General features: G+C 46.3%; 1 protein-coding gene across 7 annotated transcripts in view; it reads left to right on the top strand.

Moving 5' to 3' along the window:
* Window positions 1-18299, top strand: part of LOC146208306 (uncharacterized) — a 68100-nt gene that overhangs the window by 30405 nt on the left and 19396 nt on the right. For 5 of the 7 annotated variants that reach the window (XM_084587242.1, XM_084587238.1, XM_084587236.1 and 2 more), the window contains exon 2: window positions 6695-6788. The exons of 1 other annotated variant lie outside the window; for it this stretch is intronic. In XM_084587242.1, the coding sequence (XP_084443368.1) occupies window positions 6706-6788 (83 nt within the window). In that variant the 5' untranslated portion in view covers window positions 6695-6705. Of the gene's footprint in view, window positions 1-5624; window positions 5732-6694; window positions 6789-18299 lie in introns of those variants that run through there. One more of the 7 variants, XM_084587240.1, reaches the window with a different exon arrangement.

Raw genomic sequence — 18299 nt, 5'->3', positions numbered from 1 at the left:
GCTTCCACTCTTTAAACTAGGTTCAGGTCTACATGAGTGGAACCTGCCTTAGCAATACAGAATAACCAGACATAACAATTAAACATTTCGCTTCCATAGCCGGCCGGCAGTCATATTTTATTATCAAAATACATATACCCTCCAGTGAGCACTCAGCAGCTTCCATCCATACCCTCTGACGAAGGGCAAGATGCTCGACCAGTGATCACTGATAGCCTTCTAGGCCTACAAAGCATGTAGTGCTACAATGAATAGGGCTTCATGTTTGCATGACAAAATATGACTGATGCCTTATCTGGTTTTTCTTTTAAATTCTTTCATTTCTCTTCACAGTGGCGTGTACATAATAGGAACATTTTTCTGGTTAACCCCTCTGTCTCCTTCTCCCTGTTCGAGCCGTCGGGTATGCACGCTTTTCACCTTGAGGGAGGTTTAGAGGTCAAACCTCTGTGTAAGCCTGGCGGTCGCCATATGACTTTGGGGCAGAGTAGCGTAGGCCCCCAAGTGGCCCGTGACCTCTGTCAAGGTCACGGATTTAGTGCTCGAACGTATGTGGTAAGCCTGGTGGTCGTCATATATGACTGGGTCATAGTCACGTAGGCCAAGTGGCCCGTGACCACTGTCAAGGTCCAGGTCGCGTGAGGGGACGTCAGTGTGAAGTGGAAGTAGAGGGTGCTAGAGCTGTATTTTAAACCAAAGCTGTGTTTTAAATTGCACATAAAAATCGAGGGTATAATGAGAGAAAGATGATGGCTACACGGTATGAAAGAGCACTGAACAAGGGTAGAGGGGGAGCCTCAGTTCGCAAGTCGAGCAAACTTTTCGACAAATGGACTTGATTTCGTTTGTCGCGGAGCTTTCAATTGCAACTAAGAAATTAGAATGAAGAAAGAGTTTTCGCTTGGAAGTGAGCTGCAGAATTCTTCAGAGCGAGAGGGCTGCTAGGCTTACAAAAGCGAGGGGGGGGGGGGGTGAAATAAATCTGTTTGTGAGCCATGCATAAAATGTAACCACATTTGTCAAATGCCTGCATTAGTTGTGTTGATGTCTGCTACTGCTACAGCTGCTGCATAATTACCCATAACTACCTCAAAGTCATCCCCAGAGCTTTAAATGCTTAAGCACATACTTTTTAATGTCAGAGTGTTTACAAAGCTCTGCGTCGTTTAATGAAGTCAAAGGCCTCGTTAACCGTAAATTAGGCGCCGGCCCATTTATGAGTGAAAAATCACGAGATTGACGCTGACAAGCGGTAAAGGGCACTAAGTGGACGTAGGGCTTTCTGACATCATGTTTGTCAGGAGCCGCCAACTCGGTTCTCTCCTTTCATATGGGAGGGCGATATCTGAGTCAGCTTGCCAGGATCCTTGAATTCACGTTACCCCTAGGCACCGCAGGCACGTTCATACAGATTGGTTAAAGCGGGGACTTATTTGTTGGCTGGTAGCCTACGCTGGCGAGTTATGCACTTAAAGGCAAAACTGAAGTGCCCTCCATAGCTTTTAACGTCCACTACTTAAAGAAATTAATCTGTACCTTGCACATTTATATGAAACTTTTATTGCGAATATATTTGAAGAGCTTTTGTATGTGTGCATAAAGAAAACATTCCATTGCACTTTCCTTTGTCTCCTAAATCATACGCAACATGTGTAATTATTTTAGTTTCATTGACTACGAAATGCTATACGGATGAGAGCATGGTAGCTATCCCAGAAGTAGTGAAAAGCTCAGATAATATACCTTTGTATTTCTTCTCCCAGGGGCCTCGCTTTCGCATTTTAAAACATTGATTCTAGTCAGGAAAATTTGGCGCTCGAGGTAATGGAATTTACAATCTTCAGATCTCTCTTTATTATAACATGATGGTAGCGCTGCGTCATCCATGACTCGTTGAATTAAGTGGAGTTAAGGATTTGCAATAACCGTCCGAAACCTGATTGGGTAAACATTTCCGAATGCATATAGGAAAAGGTCGAAGGGTTGTTTGACATCAACGGATATCTGCTCCACTGAAACGAGGCTGCCGCAGCAGGGATCGAGGCCGTCCTTTCCTCCTGCACTTAGCGGCAATAGCCACAACCTCTATAGCAAACTACTCCCAGTGGTCGCCATAGAAACCAGCAGACACTAGCACCCCTCCCCTTTTTAGGCTCGTAGTCTCAAAAATCTCTAGCGTGCATCTGACAGGCGGCAAATGGTACGTGACAAGGCCGGACAAATATTGGTCGGCGGGTAGTGTGACGTCATAATATTAGATGGCAACACCGAATTCAATTCCTTCCTATGAAAAGGTGAGCGAAGCTAGTTTGGTCGTGTATAATAGCACAGAGGTTCACGAGCACAATACAGAAATAGGCTTTCGTCTCTAACTGAGGTACATATCTAAGCCCCAAGCCGAAATTTTAATTTGCTTTGGTTTTGGGGTTTAACGTCCCAAAGCGACTCAGGATATGAGAGATGCCGTAGTGGAGGACTCCGGAAATTTCGACCACCTGGGATTCTTTAACTTGCACTGACATCGCACAGCACACGGGCGCCTAGCTTTTCGTCTCCATCGAAAAGAGGCCGCCGAGGCCGGGATTCAATCCCGCGTCTTTGAGCACGGTAGTCGAGCGCCCTAATTGCTTTGAAAATTAACTTGGAGCACTAAATGACCTCCGAACTTTAACTAGAAGTTATATAAAACTGCATTCTGCTTCACATAACGGCTGCCGTCCAGCGTTAGACAAGCGTTGCCGTTGCCTAATAAAAAAGTACGAACAAAATCCCCACGCGAAATATTCGACCCCATGTGAATACAAAACTTAACGAAAAATGCGGCATCACCTCGTTTATCACAATGCGGCAGTGGGAATTTGCCTTCCTCGACGACCACTTCCATTCGTGATTATCCCTGCTCTCTTTCCATTCCTTTCGTCAGCTTTGACGTCCACCCTGGCATGCTAGCTTACGTTCGTTATCTTTTTTTTGTGACCGATGTCAGTTTCAGTTTGCATCAGGCGTGCTCCATTCCGCGTAAAAATTATTTCAAGCCTTTTCTCAGAGTGGCACTAGCCCGATTCGAGCTGTTTCTTTTTATTGACTATCTGCTTCTTCTGCAGGTCAACAGAAAGCCCGTTATACCTAGTGGCACGGGCAGATGCATAATATTTTCAGCTTTTCAGCTACTTTTGGGCAGCCTCACCTTAATATATTGACACCAACTCTTGTAATACGGCAAATGTGCCAGTGGAAGTAAAACCGCAGATCTCTATGCGGCAAGTGCACATGCCACTCGGCGTCATCACATGACCACCGGCGGTATGCATCATTGGCCCAGACCAAGGTGTCAGAACCTTATGGAGTGTCGTGGCTAGCTGGATGCTCATGACGGAAAAATCGGAGCCGGTATCCGCAAGTGCGGTCACATCACAACTGTCGGCGGTTACAAAAATTTCCCCAGAAACAATGCGTTCGCAGCACGTCGGTAAGTTCATCGGATCGGGTCGTCGCCATTCGGGCTGTCGCCGCTCGGACCGTCTCGTCAAATCGTCGGGTGGAGGCTTTAATCTGAGACGTAGCGGCGGCCTCCCCCCAGAGGTCGCCGTGTTTAGTTTTACCGACGAGGGGACGTGCCTTTGAATTGCCCAGAGGAGGAGTACCGACTGGGCGAAGCAAAACACCTCGGGGATGACGATCGCAACTGCCGTTGCGCTGACGTCGGGTGCATCTCGTTAGCAGCCAGGTATTCCTCAATCTCCTGTGGTATTTCGCCATAGCGGGGTTGAGGGGCGTTTGGTGGAAATCCTCTTGGACCTATTCTTCGTTATGGGGAATTGCGAAGAATGTGGCCAGGTTCACCGCTGTGATAACAGAGCGGCCGTATGCTGGGCGGGCGCCACATGTGCGCCTTGCTGATAGCGGGACGCTAGTCTTGCTGCGCTTCGACGGGGCGCAGATCTTGTTGCTGCTCGACGGGCCGCATGTAGTGAGGCGGTGGTAAGACAACGGGGCAGGATGGATGTGGCTCGGGGGCATGTGGGCGTAGGACATCACTATAAGTCATGAGGCATGGCCCTGGTTTTGGTGCTGGTGGTGGCTGCAACGCTCGCCGGATTTCATCATGGATGACGTCCCTGGTAAATAATTTATCGCAGAGGGAGCATCCAAGTGGAGGTTTTGCAGCTAATCACGGACAATGCTCCTCACAAGCTCCCGCGTTGCTTCGTTCCAGGCTGCTGGCATGGACGCGCAGTAGGGTGTGGCCGCTACGCTTTTCTGACGGCCGTATTAGGTACTCCGTTCCTGCAGTGAATGTTCCATGCTGGTAGCTTCTCTCGCGAAATCTGCGACAGTTCTCGGAGAGACGCGAATGAGACCAGCGAACAGCTGCTTCTTCATCCCGCGCATGAGGTGTTGTACCTTCGTTGCTTTGGGTATGTTAGGGTCGGCCCGATTGAAAAGCCGCGTCATGTCCTCGATAAACAAACGGCTGCCCAGTTGACAAAGGATTCCTCGTGGTTCTCAAACCACGTCTTGGCCTAGTCTTGCAGCACGAAGTTCACATTCATGAGCTTCCGATCGTCGTCCCATTGGTTAAATGGGGCCACACGGTAAAAACTGGCCAACTAGTCTTCCACATCCTCGAACTGGTCACCATGAAATGATGGCGGAGATCGAGGTGCGAGAAGGACGAACGGTGGGCCGTTGCTGGAAGGCTGATTTGCCTGGCTGCTCGTCATGGATGTTATGGTTCGTAGCGGGGTGGTCAGTGGTTCCAACTCAGTTTGTAGGCCTCGGAGGCGACGGCTCGCTTTATGGATGGGAGTCGCGTCCACGCGTCGATGAGCAGCGTCACTGACGTCTTCGGGGGCGACGTACGTGGGATGTTTACCCAGCACCTCCACCAAATGTCACCAACATACGTAGCAAGCAGCAAAACAACCGAGCTGGCTCTTTTAATCAATCGAAGCTCGAGAGCGACGAGGACGACGCTCAGCCACGTGCCAAGACATTTGGCCACTTGGTGGCGCCAGATGATGGGCAGCGGTGTGGCAATATGTATGTCAGTAGAGGTGTAGGACACCATACAAGCAGTCACCCACAAAGTTATTTGAGGACTCGGATCTTTACTGCAGCTGGTGACTTCATGAGTTTGTCAAAGTGGGAGACTCTGCTTCCTACAGTGGTGACTCGATACGCATGTGAACAAACGAAATACAGAAATGTTTTCCACGATATCGGTGCACGTAAGACAGCAACTTGTAGCCAAAATTCTGCGCCTTCCACCGTAACATTTCTATTCCTCATGCAATAATTCGTCACGTCAAATAGCATCTGTAGGAGGCTATGCGAGGACCGTGGCTACAAGCTGGAGGGCATGTCTGGAGCTAAGGCTATTTGAAACATACGAACAAATACATATTTTATTTAAAAAAACGTGATTTTTGACTTATTTTTTTCATGCACCGATAGAATTCCTGTTCGAGACACCGAAAACTGCAAATTTCGGGTGCTCTCCATGATGTTAGGTTAAACAGATGCACATCGGCAACGGAACCGCTACGAATGAATATGATTTCTCAAATAGTTTATGTTCATAAAGTCACACCTTCTCTGTCTTGTTTATAGACCATTGGCTTAGTGTGTGGTCTCCAGCCTTTCAGGCCTGAACCCAAAAATGCTTGAACACGGTGCCCATCGGCATTACGGTCAAGAAGGAGCAGGACCGACCGCTCCGGCCAACTAAGTGAGTCGATGTTACAAGCATGCAGTCTTCTGTAAAAAAGCACTTTATGACAAGTACTTCAGGACAGCAAAGTAAAGTACTTTTTCACAAGACGCAAATGTACGTTTTTTAAGGTTTTGTAAGGTCGGACAGCTGTGAATTACACGCCACTCTACTTATGTGGCGTGTACTCGATGCGCTGATTGCTTCCAGCTGCGATTTTCATGCCTGCACAACTTTGAGCATACTTGGTCTCACTTGTTACACGTGTGTCGCATAGCTTGTCTCCTTTTTGGTGATATGTATTCTTTCTCCTTTTTTTTTCATTTAGACGCGCTCAGTACATTTCCGCCGCTTCGTATAGAAACGTTTCACAGGGGACCTATGTTGTTTCGGGGATGCGAGTGGTGCTAACTATGCAGTTGGTGAGTTTGACCTACTGAGGTTCTCCAATGCTATGGTGTGCAGACCCCAAGGGTAAAGTTGACTGGCAAAGTCGGTGGGCATTTGAACGTCGGCACTCAGAGGACGGCAGTCAAGGGAGGACAGGCTGATAATGAGAGAACCTTCTTATTCTATTCAAATCAAAGAAATAAAAACAGAACCTGTAGGCAGATATTAACGGGCTTTTTTGTGTGGGCCACACGTCGCCCAGGGCACCCTTTTATTCTCAAGGCAGATATATGTTTAATATGTTTTTATTCTTAATTTGGCTCGCGAAAGTAATGGAGCTTTACTACCAGCGTGCTAGCACGTTGGGGATTTCTATCTTTTTATTGTGCTGGAGGTTCAGGCCGAAATATAAGTTATCTCGCCAGTGTAAGACAAGGGCAGACATACGGAGAAGGGATCATACATACCACATCTTGATGGTGCCTTTTGAGAACGCTCTTTAATTGCGACAGCAAAATGGTGGTTTGGACACATGTGATGTCACAGCTTCCATGAAGCTGCCATTTTAAGCCGCAGAACAAATTTTTGCAGGTCTTTGCTGTATGATAGCACAGCGCTGGACAACTGGGGGCCCAGGCGAGGCTTGTGGAGCTTCAGGCGCACCATCACTGAGAACGTCCACATGGTGAGAATATGTATCGCTCAATCTACCACGTATTAAGATGCCGCAGCCTTAGCTAAACTGAGTAGAGACGCGAAACTGTGGAAAGCAAACTTTTCACTTTTTGGATCGGACAAATCATACTACTCTCGATACTCTGCAATTTGTTTCATATTCTCCCGTTCACAAATTATTACAGGCCAGCCTATTACGGTATATTAGCAGACAAGTCATGTTCCTTAGCTTGTGTTGAATTAAATCTGGGATGGCCGCCGAAGTTTGCTTAAGGGTGAGTGTTATTGACATCACTCAACACCACGATAAGATGGAGATATGAAAACGAACCCTCGCGTATAATGTGTGTAGATTCTGTGCCGAGTGTTGTCGTTCCTGAGAAGTGTTCAGACACACAAGTCTGATTGTAGTAGTAAATGCGTGAATGCAGGATTCCACGCATATACCTAACGAGCGCTCTTCAGAATGGGCACATTTTAGTATGTGGCAAAAAAAAGAAAAAGAAAGGGTTTAAATTTAACTCCGACAGGGTATGTAGGGTTGATTGTGAAAGCACCGCTTTGTACCGTCCGATGAAAAGGCACTGCTGTTAACACCAAGTTTACGCGATGGTTTGGGCGCTAGGCTGCTGTCCCCGAGGATGCGGGATGAAATCCCGGCTATGGCGGCCTTTTTCCATGGGGCCAACAAGCAAGGCTTCCTAGTGCTGTGCGATGTGAGTCCACGTTAATTTACCCCAGGTGGTTGAAATGTCCGCAGCCTCTTAAAGCTTGAGTCGCTTTGGGACGGTAAACCCGATAAGGTAAACAAAACATTTTCGGTTCCTTTGCTTTGAACGTCTCATAAAGATTAACTGGCCCAAACAAACGTCTTCCCAGCAATCAAAAACTCATCTCTTCGTTCTCGGGTTTTCATCAGGGAGAACAAATCTCATCCTGGTGGTCACTGAAAAAAAAAAAAGGGAGTTCCAGTCATTTGTAACATGTTTGAGAGTAACTTAAATCGCTTGAGATAAAACAGTTAATTTAAGAAATCCCACTCAGTCGGAAACCTTTTATGGCACTCAGTTAATTACGATAGTTTCTACATTTTCTCACTTTGCTCAGGAGTACAAATTGAAGGTATGCACAAATGACACGTGTAAAGCTTATACCAAGGCTTGTCTCGAACCATTGCATGTGCGAAACCAAAATGTAGAGAAGCGTGCGAATGAATTCGCACTGCATAGAGAGAATTTCAGCGGGGCAGTCCTCGAGCACTTATCTCGGCTGTACTAATCACAGGCCGAATTACCTATTATATATTGGAATAGTGCGTGACTCTGGCAGGTCATGAAGAGGTCACACGTGGTATTTTTTCTGTAGAGGTTGGATATTGCTGTCCATTATTAGGATGGACGCGTGCGGAAACGAAACTGCCCGAATGGACCCGCGCGAAAAGCAGCTATTGGAACTGGTTGAGTTTGCATTCTGTTCAACTGACGGGCTGCAACAGTTGCATAACAAGACATTACGCGATGACAGAAAGGCACTGGGAGAAATCTACGAAAAGTATCAGATCAAAATTAATGTCAGCCCACTAATTGTTCGTTGTGATTCTTCAAGTGCCTGTCTTACTATGCTCATATCTTTGGGCAACGGTACCATACAGTGCAGTAGCATTCACGAAAATATTCAAAGGGCAGCTGCATCTTATATGTATATATTAAAAACTGCAGCAACCGACACCCACCCTTTGGATACATGGGGGACTATGGTAGTGTTTATAGGTTGCTGCCTTGCGCTTGATTTCGATGTTTCCCTGCTTGAATACGAAGCTTAAGGCGAGTAAGCTTTTAAAAGGATAGTCTGCCCGATCTTAATGGAACGACCTGATAGAAGCTGAGAGTAACATAGCCTACTTTGTGCTATCTTTCCGCTCGAACAAATAGTAAAGTCTAGCCCGCGAACTTTTTTGATGTTCGCTTGAGCATTAAAATATCGATACAAAGGTTATTGATTCCCTGGAACAACAGCAAAATGCGATGCTTTCACAAAGGCGCGATTTACACAGATTTATTCATTGACTTTGAAAGTAAGCTATCATGTCATCGTATGCCTAGTTACACTTCAAGCTGCTCCAGCGCAGGCGCAAAGCTTCATCAGGGATATCACTTATGAAAAAAAAAAGGGGATTTTTTTCTCGAAGTCGTGATTTGTGATAGCGAACAGGCACCGGGGTCAGGGGTTCAATGTCCCAGAACTACTCAGGCTATGACAGATGCCGTAGTGAAGGGATTCAGAAATTGCGATCACTTCGGGTTCTTTAACGTGCACCGACATCGCACAGTATATTGGTGTCTTGCTTCTTTCGCCTCCATCGAAAAGCGGCCGTTGCGCTGCCTGGATTCGATTCCGCATTCTTGGGTACGGAAGTCAAGTGTCCATCTACTGCACCTCCACTTTGTTATTTCGAGGTATGCACATACTTCACAGCCCATACAAAATAAATATTTGAAGTAAATGGTAGCTTTGTGCAAACATTGAAGTCAAATCTTTGTAAACACGATTTAGAACTACACGATTTAGAACTTCTTCCTGAAGTCAACAGAGAAACGTTAAAAATTGGATGTCTACTAATTAATAAACATATTTTGGAAGGAAAGAACTGAGACCAAGTACGTAGGACAGGCGATTATTGGCAGCCGTAAGTTTCTTTCACGGGGCTACGAAACCTTAGCTTTATTTGTTACATTTAGCATAAACACGGGGTATATGGCGTTATGTTGCTTTCTACACACTTTGATCAGCTGCGCACCACTGCCTCGCTCTGCTAATGGTGCAGATTGACAAAGACCGAAATACCTATCTCGCTTTCGAATAATGCGTGACTCTCAGGCATGGAAGTCACGCACTATGCAGCAATTCGAACGAGTTCGTTGTGTCCCCGATTTAGTTCAAAAACTGGCAAGCCACTGTAATAGGACATTCCTGAAGAACCAGGAGTGCCTTACGAAGGCTAAATTTTAATTTCAGCCCTCCTAATGCACACTCCTGTCTTGTGCTGCCATCAGCACGGTGCTACTGCAACCTCGCGAAGGCTTCCACACTGTACGGTGCTACTGGCACCGTTCAGTGTGGCAGCATTCGCGAAGTTCTTGCAACGGTATGTGCCGTGGAATCCTTTAAAAGCATTAGCTGTGTACCTGGAGGTACGCGAAAGCAACGTGCATGGCTACGTTTAGGTTCGACTTCAGAGTCGCATTTTCGCATAGTAGTTTACTATATAGTGTAAGATATATTTCTGCCATAGGGGAATCACTTTACGTCTAAGCAGCCCTTGCCTCTCGTAGTTCACCATTCCCATTCGGGTGTTGAAGGCTTCCAGTGGTATGGCATCGTCTCTACGTGAGCGCGTACAGAGGGCATATAGGGGCCTGTGAATGCCTTCTACACGGCAACAGTGTTAGGCCGGCTCATGCTTCAATAGCTGCCGGAATCCAAATAAAAACTAGAGAGAAATTTCTGTGTGATTGCATTACGTTTTATGAATGTCCCTACCTGACAATATTTATTTCGTAAAAAGCAGACACTTAAAAAATGTAATCGGAATAGTGAAACAAACAGTAAACACCGGGCCGTACGCGTGGACATAAACACTGCTGGTTAGCAGACAGCGTGCGCACGTATGCACGCTGAGTATCATTCATTCTGATACTCAGATACTCATTATCAAAGCAAAATTCATTCTGCTTTGGGATGACCGACAGACCTTTATTTGAGAGGTGGGGTCGTGAGGAGACACTCGCAAATGTAGAGTGTGAGTGTCATGCTTTAAACCAAAAGGTTTACTAGCCTCATGAGCAGAGGTCATAGGCGCCGGCACTTTGACCTGAGGCGCTGTGCAAGGAGCCGGCGGCGCTCACTTCTTTTTCACCTGCTCCTCGCTTATGCTACTTTCCACCCCTGCTGCTACTTAATCTGCGACTCACTTCTACTTTGCACATTTGCTTCTTCTTCTTCACATACATGGAAAACTTAATTCGTACCGGTACATCAGCAACATTGTCTCACACAACGCCACACAGCCTTCCAGTCCCCTGCCTGCCCTTCCCATCCACCGTCACCGACGTCCACTTGGCTCGCCTCCTGGGATCTCCCCCTTCAAAATGCCCTCGACATTTTTGTTTCGTCTAGACCAGTTATGTGGTGCCCTGTAGGATCGCAGACAGCGTGGATGAGTTAAACCACAGAAAACCGTGTCTGGCCAGTTTTAATTGAGCTCCCACTCTCTAAACTAGGTTCAGGTCTACATACGTGGAACCTGCCGTAGCAATACAGAATAACCAGGCATAACAATTAAGCATTTCGCGTCCATATCTGATCGGCAGTCATATTTTAATGTCGAAATACATATACCCTCCAGTGAGCACTGAACAGCCTCCATCCATACCCTCTGACGAAGGGCAAGATGCTCGTCCAGTGATCACTGAGATCACGGTTCACAGCCTTCTAGGCCTACAAAGCATGTAGTGCTACAAGGAATAGGGCTTCATGCTTGCATGACAATTTATGGCTGCTCCTCATGCCTTATCTGGTTTTTCTTTTAAATTCTTTCATGTCTCTTCCCAGTAACATGTACCTAATAGGAACATTTTTCCGGTTGTTAATCCCTCTGTCTCCTTTTCCCTCTTTTTGAAGCGAAAGCTTCACTACTTGAGGTAGATCGGGCCGTCGGGTATGCACGCTTTTCACCTTGAGGGAGGTTTAGATGTCAAACCTCTGTGTTATGCCTGGTGGTCGCCATATGACTTTGGGGCATAGTCACGTAGGCCACCAAGTGGCCCGTTACCTCTGTCAAGGTCACGAATGTATGGCTCAAACTTCTGTGGTAGGCCTGGTGGTCGTCAGATGACTGGGTCATAGTCACGTGAGGTTACGTCAGTGTGACGTGGAAGTCAAGGGTGCTAAGCTGTATTTTAAATCAAAGCTGTGTTTAATTGCACATAAAAATCTAGGGCATAATGAGAGTAAGAAGATGGCTACACGGTATGAAAGAGCACCGAACAAGGATAGAGGGGGAGCCTCAGTTCGCAAGTCGAGCCAACTTTTCGACAAGTGGACTTGATTTCGTCTGTCGCGGAGCTTTCAGTTGCAACTAAGAAACTCGAATGAAGAAAGCGTTCTCGCTTGGAAGTGAGCTGGGGAATTCTTCAGAGCGAGAGGGCAGCTAGACTTACAAAAAGCGACGGGGGGGGGGGGGGGGGGGGTGAATTATATCTTTCTGTGAACCATGCTTAAAACGTAATCACATTTGCCAAATGCCTGCCACAGTTGTGCTGATGTCAGCTACTGCTACAGCTGCTGTGTAATTACTCATTTACCTCATAAAGTCATCCCCGGAGCTTTAAATACTTAAGCACATACTTTTTAATGTCAGAGTGTTTACAAAGCTCTGCGTCGTTTAAGGAAGTTTGCTCTATATAACGCGACAGCGTTAAAGACCTCGTTAACCGTAAATTCGGCGCCAGCGCCATCGCCGGCGTTATGAGCGAAAAATTACGATCATGGCGCTGACAAGCGGTAGCTGGCAGCTGTCATGGCCGAGCACTAACTGGACGTAGGACTTTCTGACATTATGTTTGTCAGGAGCCGCCAGCTCGGTTCTCTCCTTTCATATGGGAGGGCGATATCTGAGTCAGCTTGCCAGGATCCTTGAATTCACGTTACCCCTGGCACCGCAGGCACGTTCATACAGACTGGTTAAAGTTAAAGTCGTGGTTAAAGTGGGGACTTATTTGTTGGCTGGTAGCCTACGCTGGCGAGTTATGCACTTAAAGGCAAATCTGAAGTGTCCTCCGGAGCTTTTAACGTCCACTACTTAAAGAAATTGATCTTTGCCCTGCACACTTATACGAAACATTTCTTGCGAAAATAAATGTTAAGAGCTGTTGTATGTGTGCATAAAGAAAACGTTCTATTGCACTTTGCTCTATCTCCAAATTCATACGCAACATGTGCAATTATTCTAGTTTGATTGACTACGAAAGTTTATCGGTATAAGAGCATGATAGCTATCCCAGAAGAAGTGGAAAGCTCGTGCCTCGTTTTTGCCTTTTAAAACGTTGCTTCTCGACAGGAAAATTTGGCGCTAATGGAAGTTACGATCTTCAGATCTCTCTTCATTATAACACGAAGGTAGCGCCGCGTAATCCACGACTCGAGGAATCAAAGATGCTCAATAACCGTCCGAAACGTGATTGGTTAAACATTTTCGACCGCATATAGGAAAAGGTGAAATGGTTGTTTGACATCAACGCATATCTGGTCCATTGAAACGAGGCTGCCGCAGCAGGGATCGAGCCCGTCCCTTCCTCCTCCACTTTGCCGCAATAGCCACAACCTCTATAGCAAACTACTCCAAGTGGTTGCCATAGAAATCAGCAGACACTAGCACTCCTCCCCTTTTAAGGCTCGTAGTCTAAAAAATCCCTAGCGTGCATCTGACAGGTGGCAAATGGCACGTGACAAGGCCGGACAAATATTGGTCGGCGGGTAGTGTGACTTCATAAGATTAGACGGAAAATCCGAATTCAATTCCTTTCTATGAAAAAGTGAGCTAGGCTAGTTGGTTGTGCATGATAGCACGGAGGTTCACGAGCAAAATACAGAAAGAGGCTTTTGTCATCTTTGCGTTTTCGTTACCACACCCCTGTTTTTATGAGAACGGTGAAATGAGAATCGAAGAACGACTAACATTGTGTGTCGTGCCTTTGATTGGCTAATACTATTTATGACTTCAGAACTGCATGGCTTCGCCGGACTGTTCACAATAGAAGCGGTATTGCCCACGTGATGGAGCAGAGTTGTCACCTTGCGGCGCGCTAGCGAGCTCTATATTGATAACACAGCAGCATTGCTTGTCGTCAGGCTTTCCGGGGCGGACGAGGATGCTGTAGTCCAAAGTAGAATTTATTGACGATATAACACGGGCGCCATTAACTTTCGTTACTTGCTAATTGCGCCGTGGTGAACTTCGACGCACGTGACCTTGACACCCCGCCGGGGTGGTGCAGTGGCTGCGGCGCTCCACTACTGTTACCAAGGGTGCGGCATCGAATCTTGGCCTCGGCGGCCGCTTTTCCGTGGAGGTGGATAGCAAGGCGCCCGTGTGCTGTACGATGTCTGTGCATGTTAAAGAACTCCAGGTGGTCCAAATCTTCGGAGTCCTCCACTACGGCGTCTTTCACAGCCTGAGTCGCTTTGGGACGTTAAACCTCAAGAGCCAAACATATGAGCTTGGCCTGTCAGATGCCAAATGTCTCCTTCTAGTTTTATTTTTCTATGTGTTGACAGTTTTACTCGAGCACTTGGTGCCTGGGCAGAAAACACTTTTCTGCTATTGGAGTATCTAGAGCGCGCATCCGAAGCCATCTTAGCACACCTGCTCAACAGCTTTCGAGCACTGTAAGGGGAGCATTTTAGGCATCCTTAAATAATATTAGGTCCTGGAGAGCGGCGCGGGCATTTTTGCACGTTGCATAGATTCAGTCTCATGAATGCATTAAATTCCCCACTTTATGGCAGGAACTATACGCACTTGTTCAGAACGCTGCACTGCACTCTGGCATATCTTTGGTGCGTTGTCTTCGTTTCAGTGTCGGCGTGGTCATTTCATAGTTCATTAGCCATGCTACGATAACACCCATGGAACACCGTGTCACTATATATGTAAGCAATACTAGAGTAAAGTTACATGATCATATTTTGGTGAAACGCTAAATTACGACGTCAAAACCGAGTTTAACGGCCTATAGAGCGCGGCGCCAACCAAGCAATGCCCCGGACAATACTCGCGGTGCAATACTCCGAAAATTTGAACGATCGCGATATGCCCCGAAGCTAGGCTGTTTTTGCTTGGGGATTATTCAATGATTCTGCGTCAAATGTATGGGTTAGCGTGCATGCGTGTACGTTTTCAAAGTTTTCGCGAAGCACGTCGAACTCAATTGTAACCTTTGTGCCGCGGTAAACAAAAAAGCCCCCTTCATGGATCACTGCCTTTGTCGTGGCGGAGGGGCTTGTGAAACTCGATGAAGTCGTGAGCTCTGCTGTGTAGGGCCAGCCAAACCAGACAGGTCACGGCAAGAGGTCTGACAAAATGTGATTCACTGGAGAAGGTAATGGCAACCCACTGCAGTACTTCCTGGCAAGAAAACACTATGGCCAGTCACAATAGCATTATTGATATGGCGCCGGAAGATGAGCCCCTCTGGTTGGAAGGCGTCCCATATGTTACTGGGGATGAACAAAGGGCGATTCCTAATAGCTCCAGGACGAATGAAGCGGCTGGGCTAAAGCCAAAAGGACGCTCAGTTGTGGATGTGTCGGGAAGCTACCGGAAAGTTCGATGTTGCAAGGCGATATATCACATAGCAACATGGAATGTAAGATCTATGACGCAAGGTAAACTGGATGTCGCCAAGCGAGAAATGGACAGATTAAACATTGATATCCTAGGTATCAGTGACCTCAAGTGGACAGGAATGGGAGAATTTAATTCCGGTGACCATTATGTCTATTATTGTGGGCACGAATCCAGGAGAAGAAATGGGGTCGCTCTCATAGTAAACAGAAGAATGGGCAAAGCAGTGCTAGGGTACAACCCTAAAAACGACCGAATGATTTCACTTCGGATCCACGGTAACACTTTCAACATAACAGTTATCCAAGTCTATGCACCAACCACTACTGCTGAAGAAGCTGACGATGAGAGATTTCATGCTGATATGCAATGCCTTTTAGACCACACTCCATCATCAGACGTCCTTTTTCTAATAGGAGACTGGAATGCTAAGGTGGGGAGTGAAGAAATATCCTGAATTACAGGCAAATTCTGTCTTGGTGAACCAAATGAAGCTGGGCAGAGGCTAGTAGAGTTTTGTCAAGAAAACAACCTGACCATAGCGAATACTCTTTTTCAAAAGCACAAGAGGCGCCTGTACACATAGACTTCACCAGACGGTCTGTACAGGAATCAGATTGATTATATTCTTTGCCGGCAGAGATGGAGAAGCGCTATACAAGCAGTAAAAACGAGGCCTGGGGCCGATTGTGGCACCAATCATCAGCTTCTTGCTGCCAAAATTAAGCTTCGTATGAGGAAAACTCAGAAAACTAGAAGGCCTTTCAGGTATGATCTAGATCGAATTCCATCAGAATATGCTGTGGATGTGAGGAATCCATTTCAAGAATTATATCTAGAAGGCAGAGAGCCTCAAGAGATGTGGACTGATGTTCGTGATATATTACAAGAAGTTGCTGCTAAGGTAGTTCCAAAGCAAAAGAAATGCAAGAAAGTAAACCGCTTATCTGAAGAGGCTTTACAAAAAGCTGAGGAAAAGAGGATGGCAAAAGTTATGGGGGAAAGAGAAAGACACAAGGTTCTCAATGCGGATTTTCAGAAAATAGCAAGGAGAGATAAGAATGCCTTCCTGAACATACAGTGCCAAGAAGTTGAGGACAACAGCCAATTGAGGAACACAAGAGCTCTGTATAAGACAAAGATATCAAAGGAAGCTTCTGTGCTAAGCTGGTCGTTATAAAGGGCAAACGAGGCAGGGACCTCACTGAAGCCTCAGAGATAAAGAAGAGGTGCAGGAATACACAGAAGAACTGTACAAGAAAGACCCAGATGGGCATACCCAACATAAGACGGTTGTGATTACTGACCTCGAGCCGGGCATCCTGAAGAGTGAAGTTGAATGGGCCTTAACCAGCCTTGCTAAGAACAAAGCTAGCGGAATTGATGGCATTCCAGCTGAGTCGCTTCAAAACCTCAACCATGACGCTGTTAACGTTCTGTATACATTATGTCAGCAAATTTGGACAACGCTGCAGTAGCCACAGGATTGGAGGAGGTCAGCTTACATCCCCATTCCAAAGAAAGGCAGTGCCAAAGATTGTTCCAACTACCGCACGATAGCGCTTATTTCGCATGCTAGCAAGGTGATGTTAAAAATCCTCCTAGGTAGGCTGCAGCAGTATATGGATCGGGAGCTTCCGGACGTGCAAGCTGGGTTTCGCAAGGGCAGAGGAACTAGAGACCAGATTGCCAACCTTCTCTGGATTATAAAAAAGGCAAGAGAGTTCCAGAAGCCAATCTACTTCTGCTTTATTGATTATGCGAAAACGTTTGACTGCGTAGATCACAGTAGAATGCGGCAAGCTCTCCAAGAGATGGGAATTCCAATTCACCTCATCTGTCTTCTCAGGAACCTGTATGAAGGGCAAGAGGCCACAGTCAGAACGGGGCAGGGTCTTACTGATTGGTTTCCGATTGAGAAAGGAGTGAGACAAGGCTGCATACTGTCGCCCTGCCTATTTAACCTATATGCTGAGTGCATCATGAGGAAGGCCGGTCTGGACGAGTCTTCAGCTGGAGTGAAGATTGCTGGAAAACGTATCAACAACCTTAGATATGCAGATGATAACACTTTAATGGCAGAAAGTGAAGTGGAACTCAAGAGACTTCTGATGCGTGTACAAGAAGACAGTGAGAAATTTGGGCTTAAACTGAATATTAAAAAGACAAAGATCGTGGCGTCTTGCCCTATCAAGTCCTGGAGCATCAATGGACAAGAAGTGGAAGCTGTGACAGATTTTCTCTTCTTGGGCTCCAAGATTACCCCGGAAGGAGACTGCAGCCATGAAATTAGGAGACGCCTGCTTCTGGGAAAGAGAGCCATGGCTAGCTTTGACCGCCTAGTAAAGAGCAGAGACATTAGTCTGCCAACCAAGATCCGTATAACTCGTGTTATGGTCTTTCGAGTTGTAATGTATGGATGCGAGAGTTGGACTGTGAAGAAGGCTGACCGCCGAACAATTGACGCGTTTGAATTGTGGTGCTGGCGGAGACTCTTGAGAGTTCCTTAGACTGCCAGAAGATCAAATCAGTCGATATTGTCGACCATAAACCTTGACTGCTCATTGGAGGGTCAAATTCTAAAGTTAAAGCTCAGCTACTTTGGTCATCTGATGAGAAGAGAGGAGTCGCTGGAGAAAGATTTGATGTTGGGAAAGGTTGAGGGTCACCTGAGAAGGGGTAGGGAGTGAGCGCGATGGTTAGATGGCATCCTCGAGGCGCTGCAGATGAAGTTATGTGATGTTAGGAAGATAGTGAGAGACCGGAAAGCGTGGCGTGACATGGTCCATAGGGTCACGAAGAGTCGGACACGAGTGAACGACTGAACTGAACTGAAACAAAAACGCGCATGAATAAGGTCAGCTCGACGTATTACTAGATATCGGAGCTGTATGTCAAATAACTTGATTGATAAACTGACAATGGATTTCAATGGAATGATGGAAAGCGTTTCTTTAATTTTTTAAATTTAATTATTTTCTTTAATATTTATTTAAACCAGGTTCTAATTTTTGGTGCGGCAAGCTCGGTAGATTTAAGAATTCTGGTTTAGCTGTTATCGTGATATCTCGTGACGGAACTTGAAGTTGTTTTAATCTGTTTGAAGATTAGCCATGG

This window comes from Amblyomma maculatum, chromosome 1, assembly GCF_055883805.1.
Source record: "Amblyomma maculatum isolate TAMU_Amacu chromosome 1, ASM5588380v1, whole genome shotgun sequence".
Classification (NCBI taxonomy): Eukaryota; Metazoa; Arthropoda; class Arachnida; order Ixodida; family Ixodidae; genus Amblyomma; species Amblyomma maculatum.
Note: the sequence above shows the minus strand (reverse complement) of the source record. Positions and strands in the feature narration are given on the sequence as shown.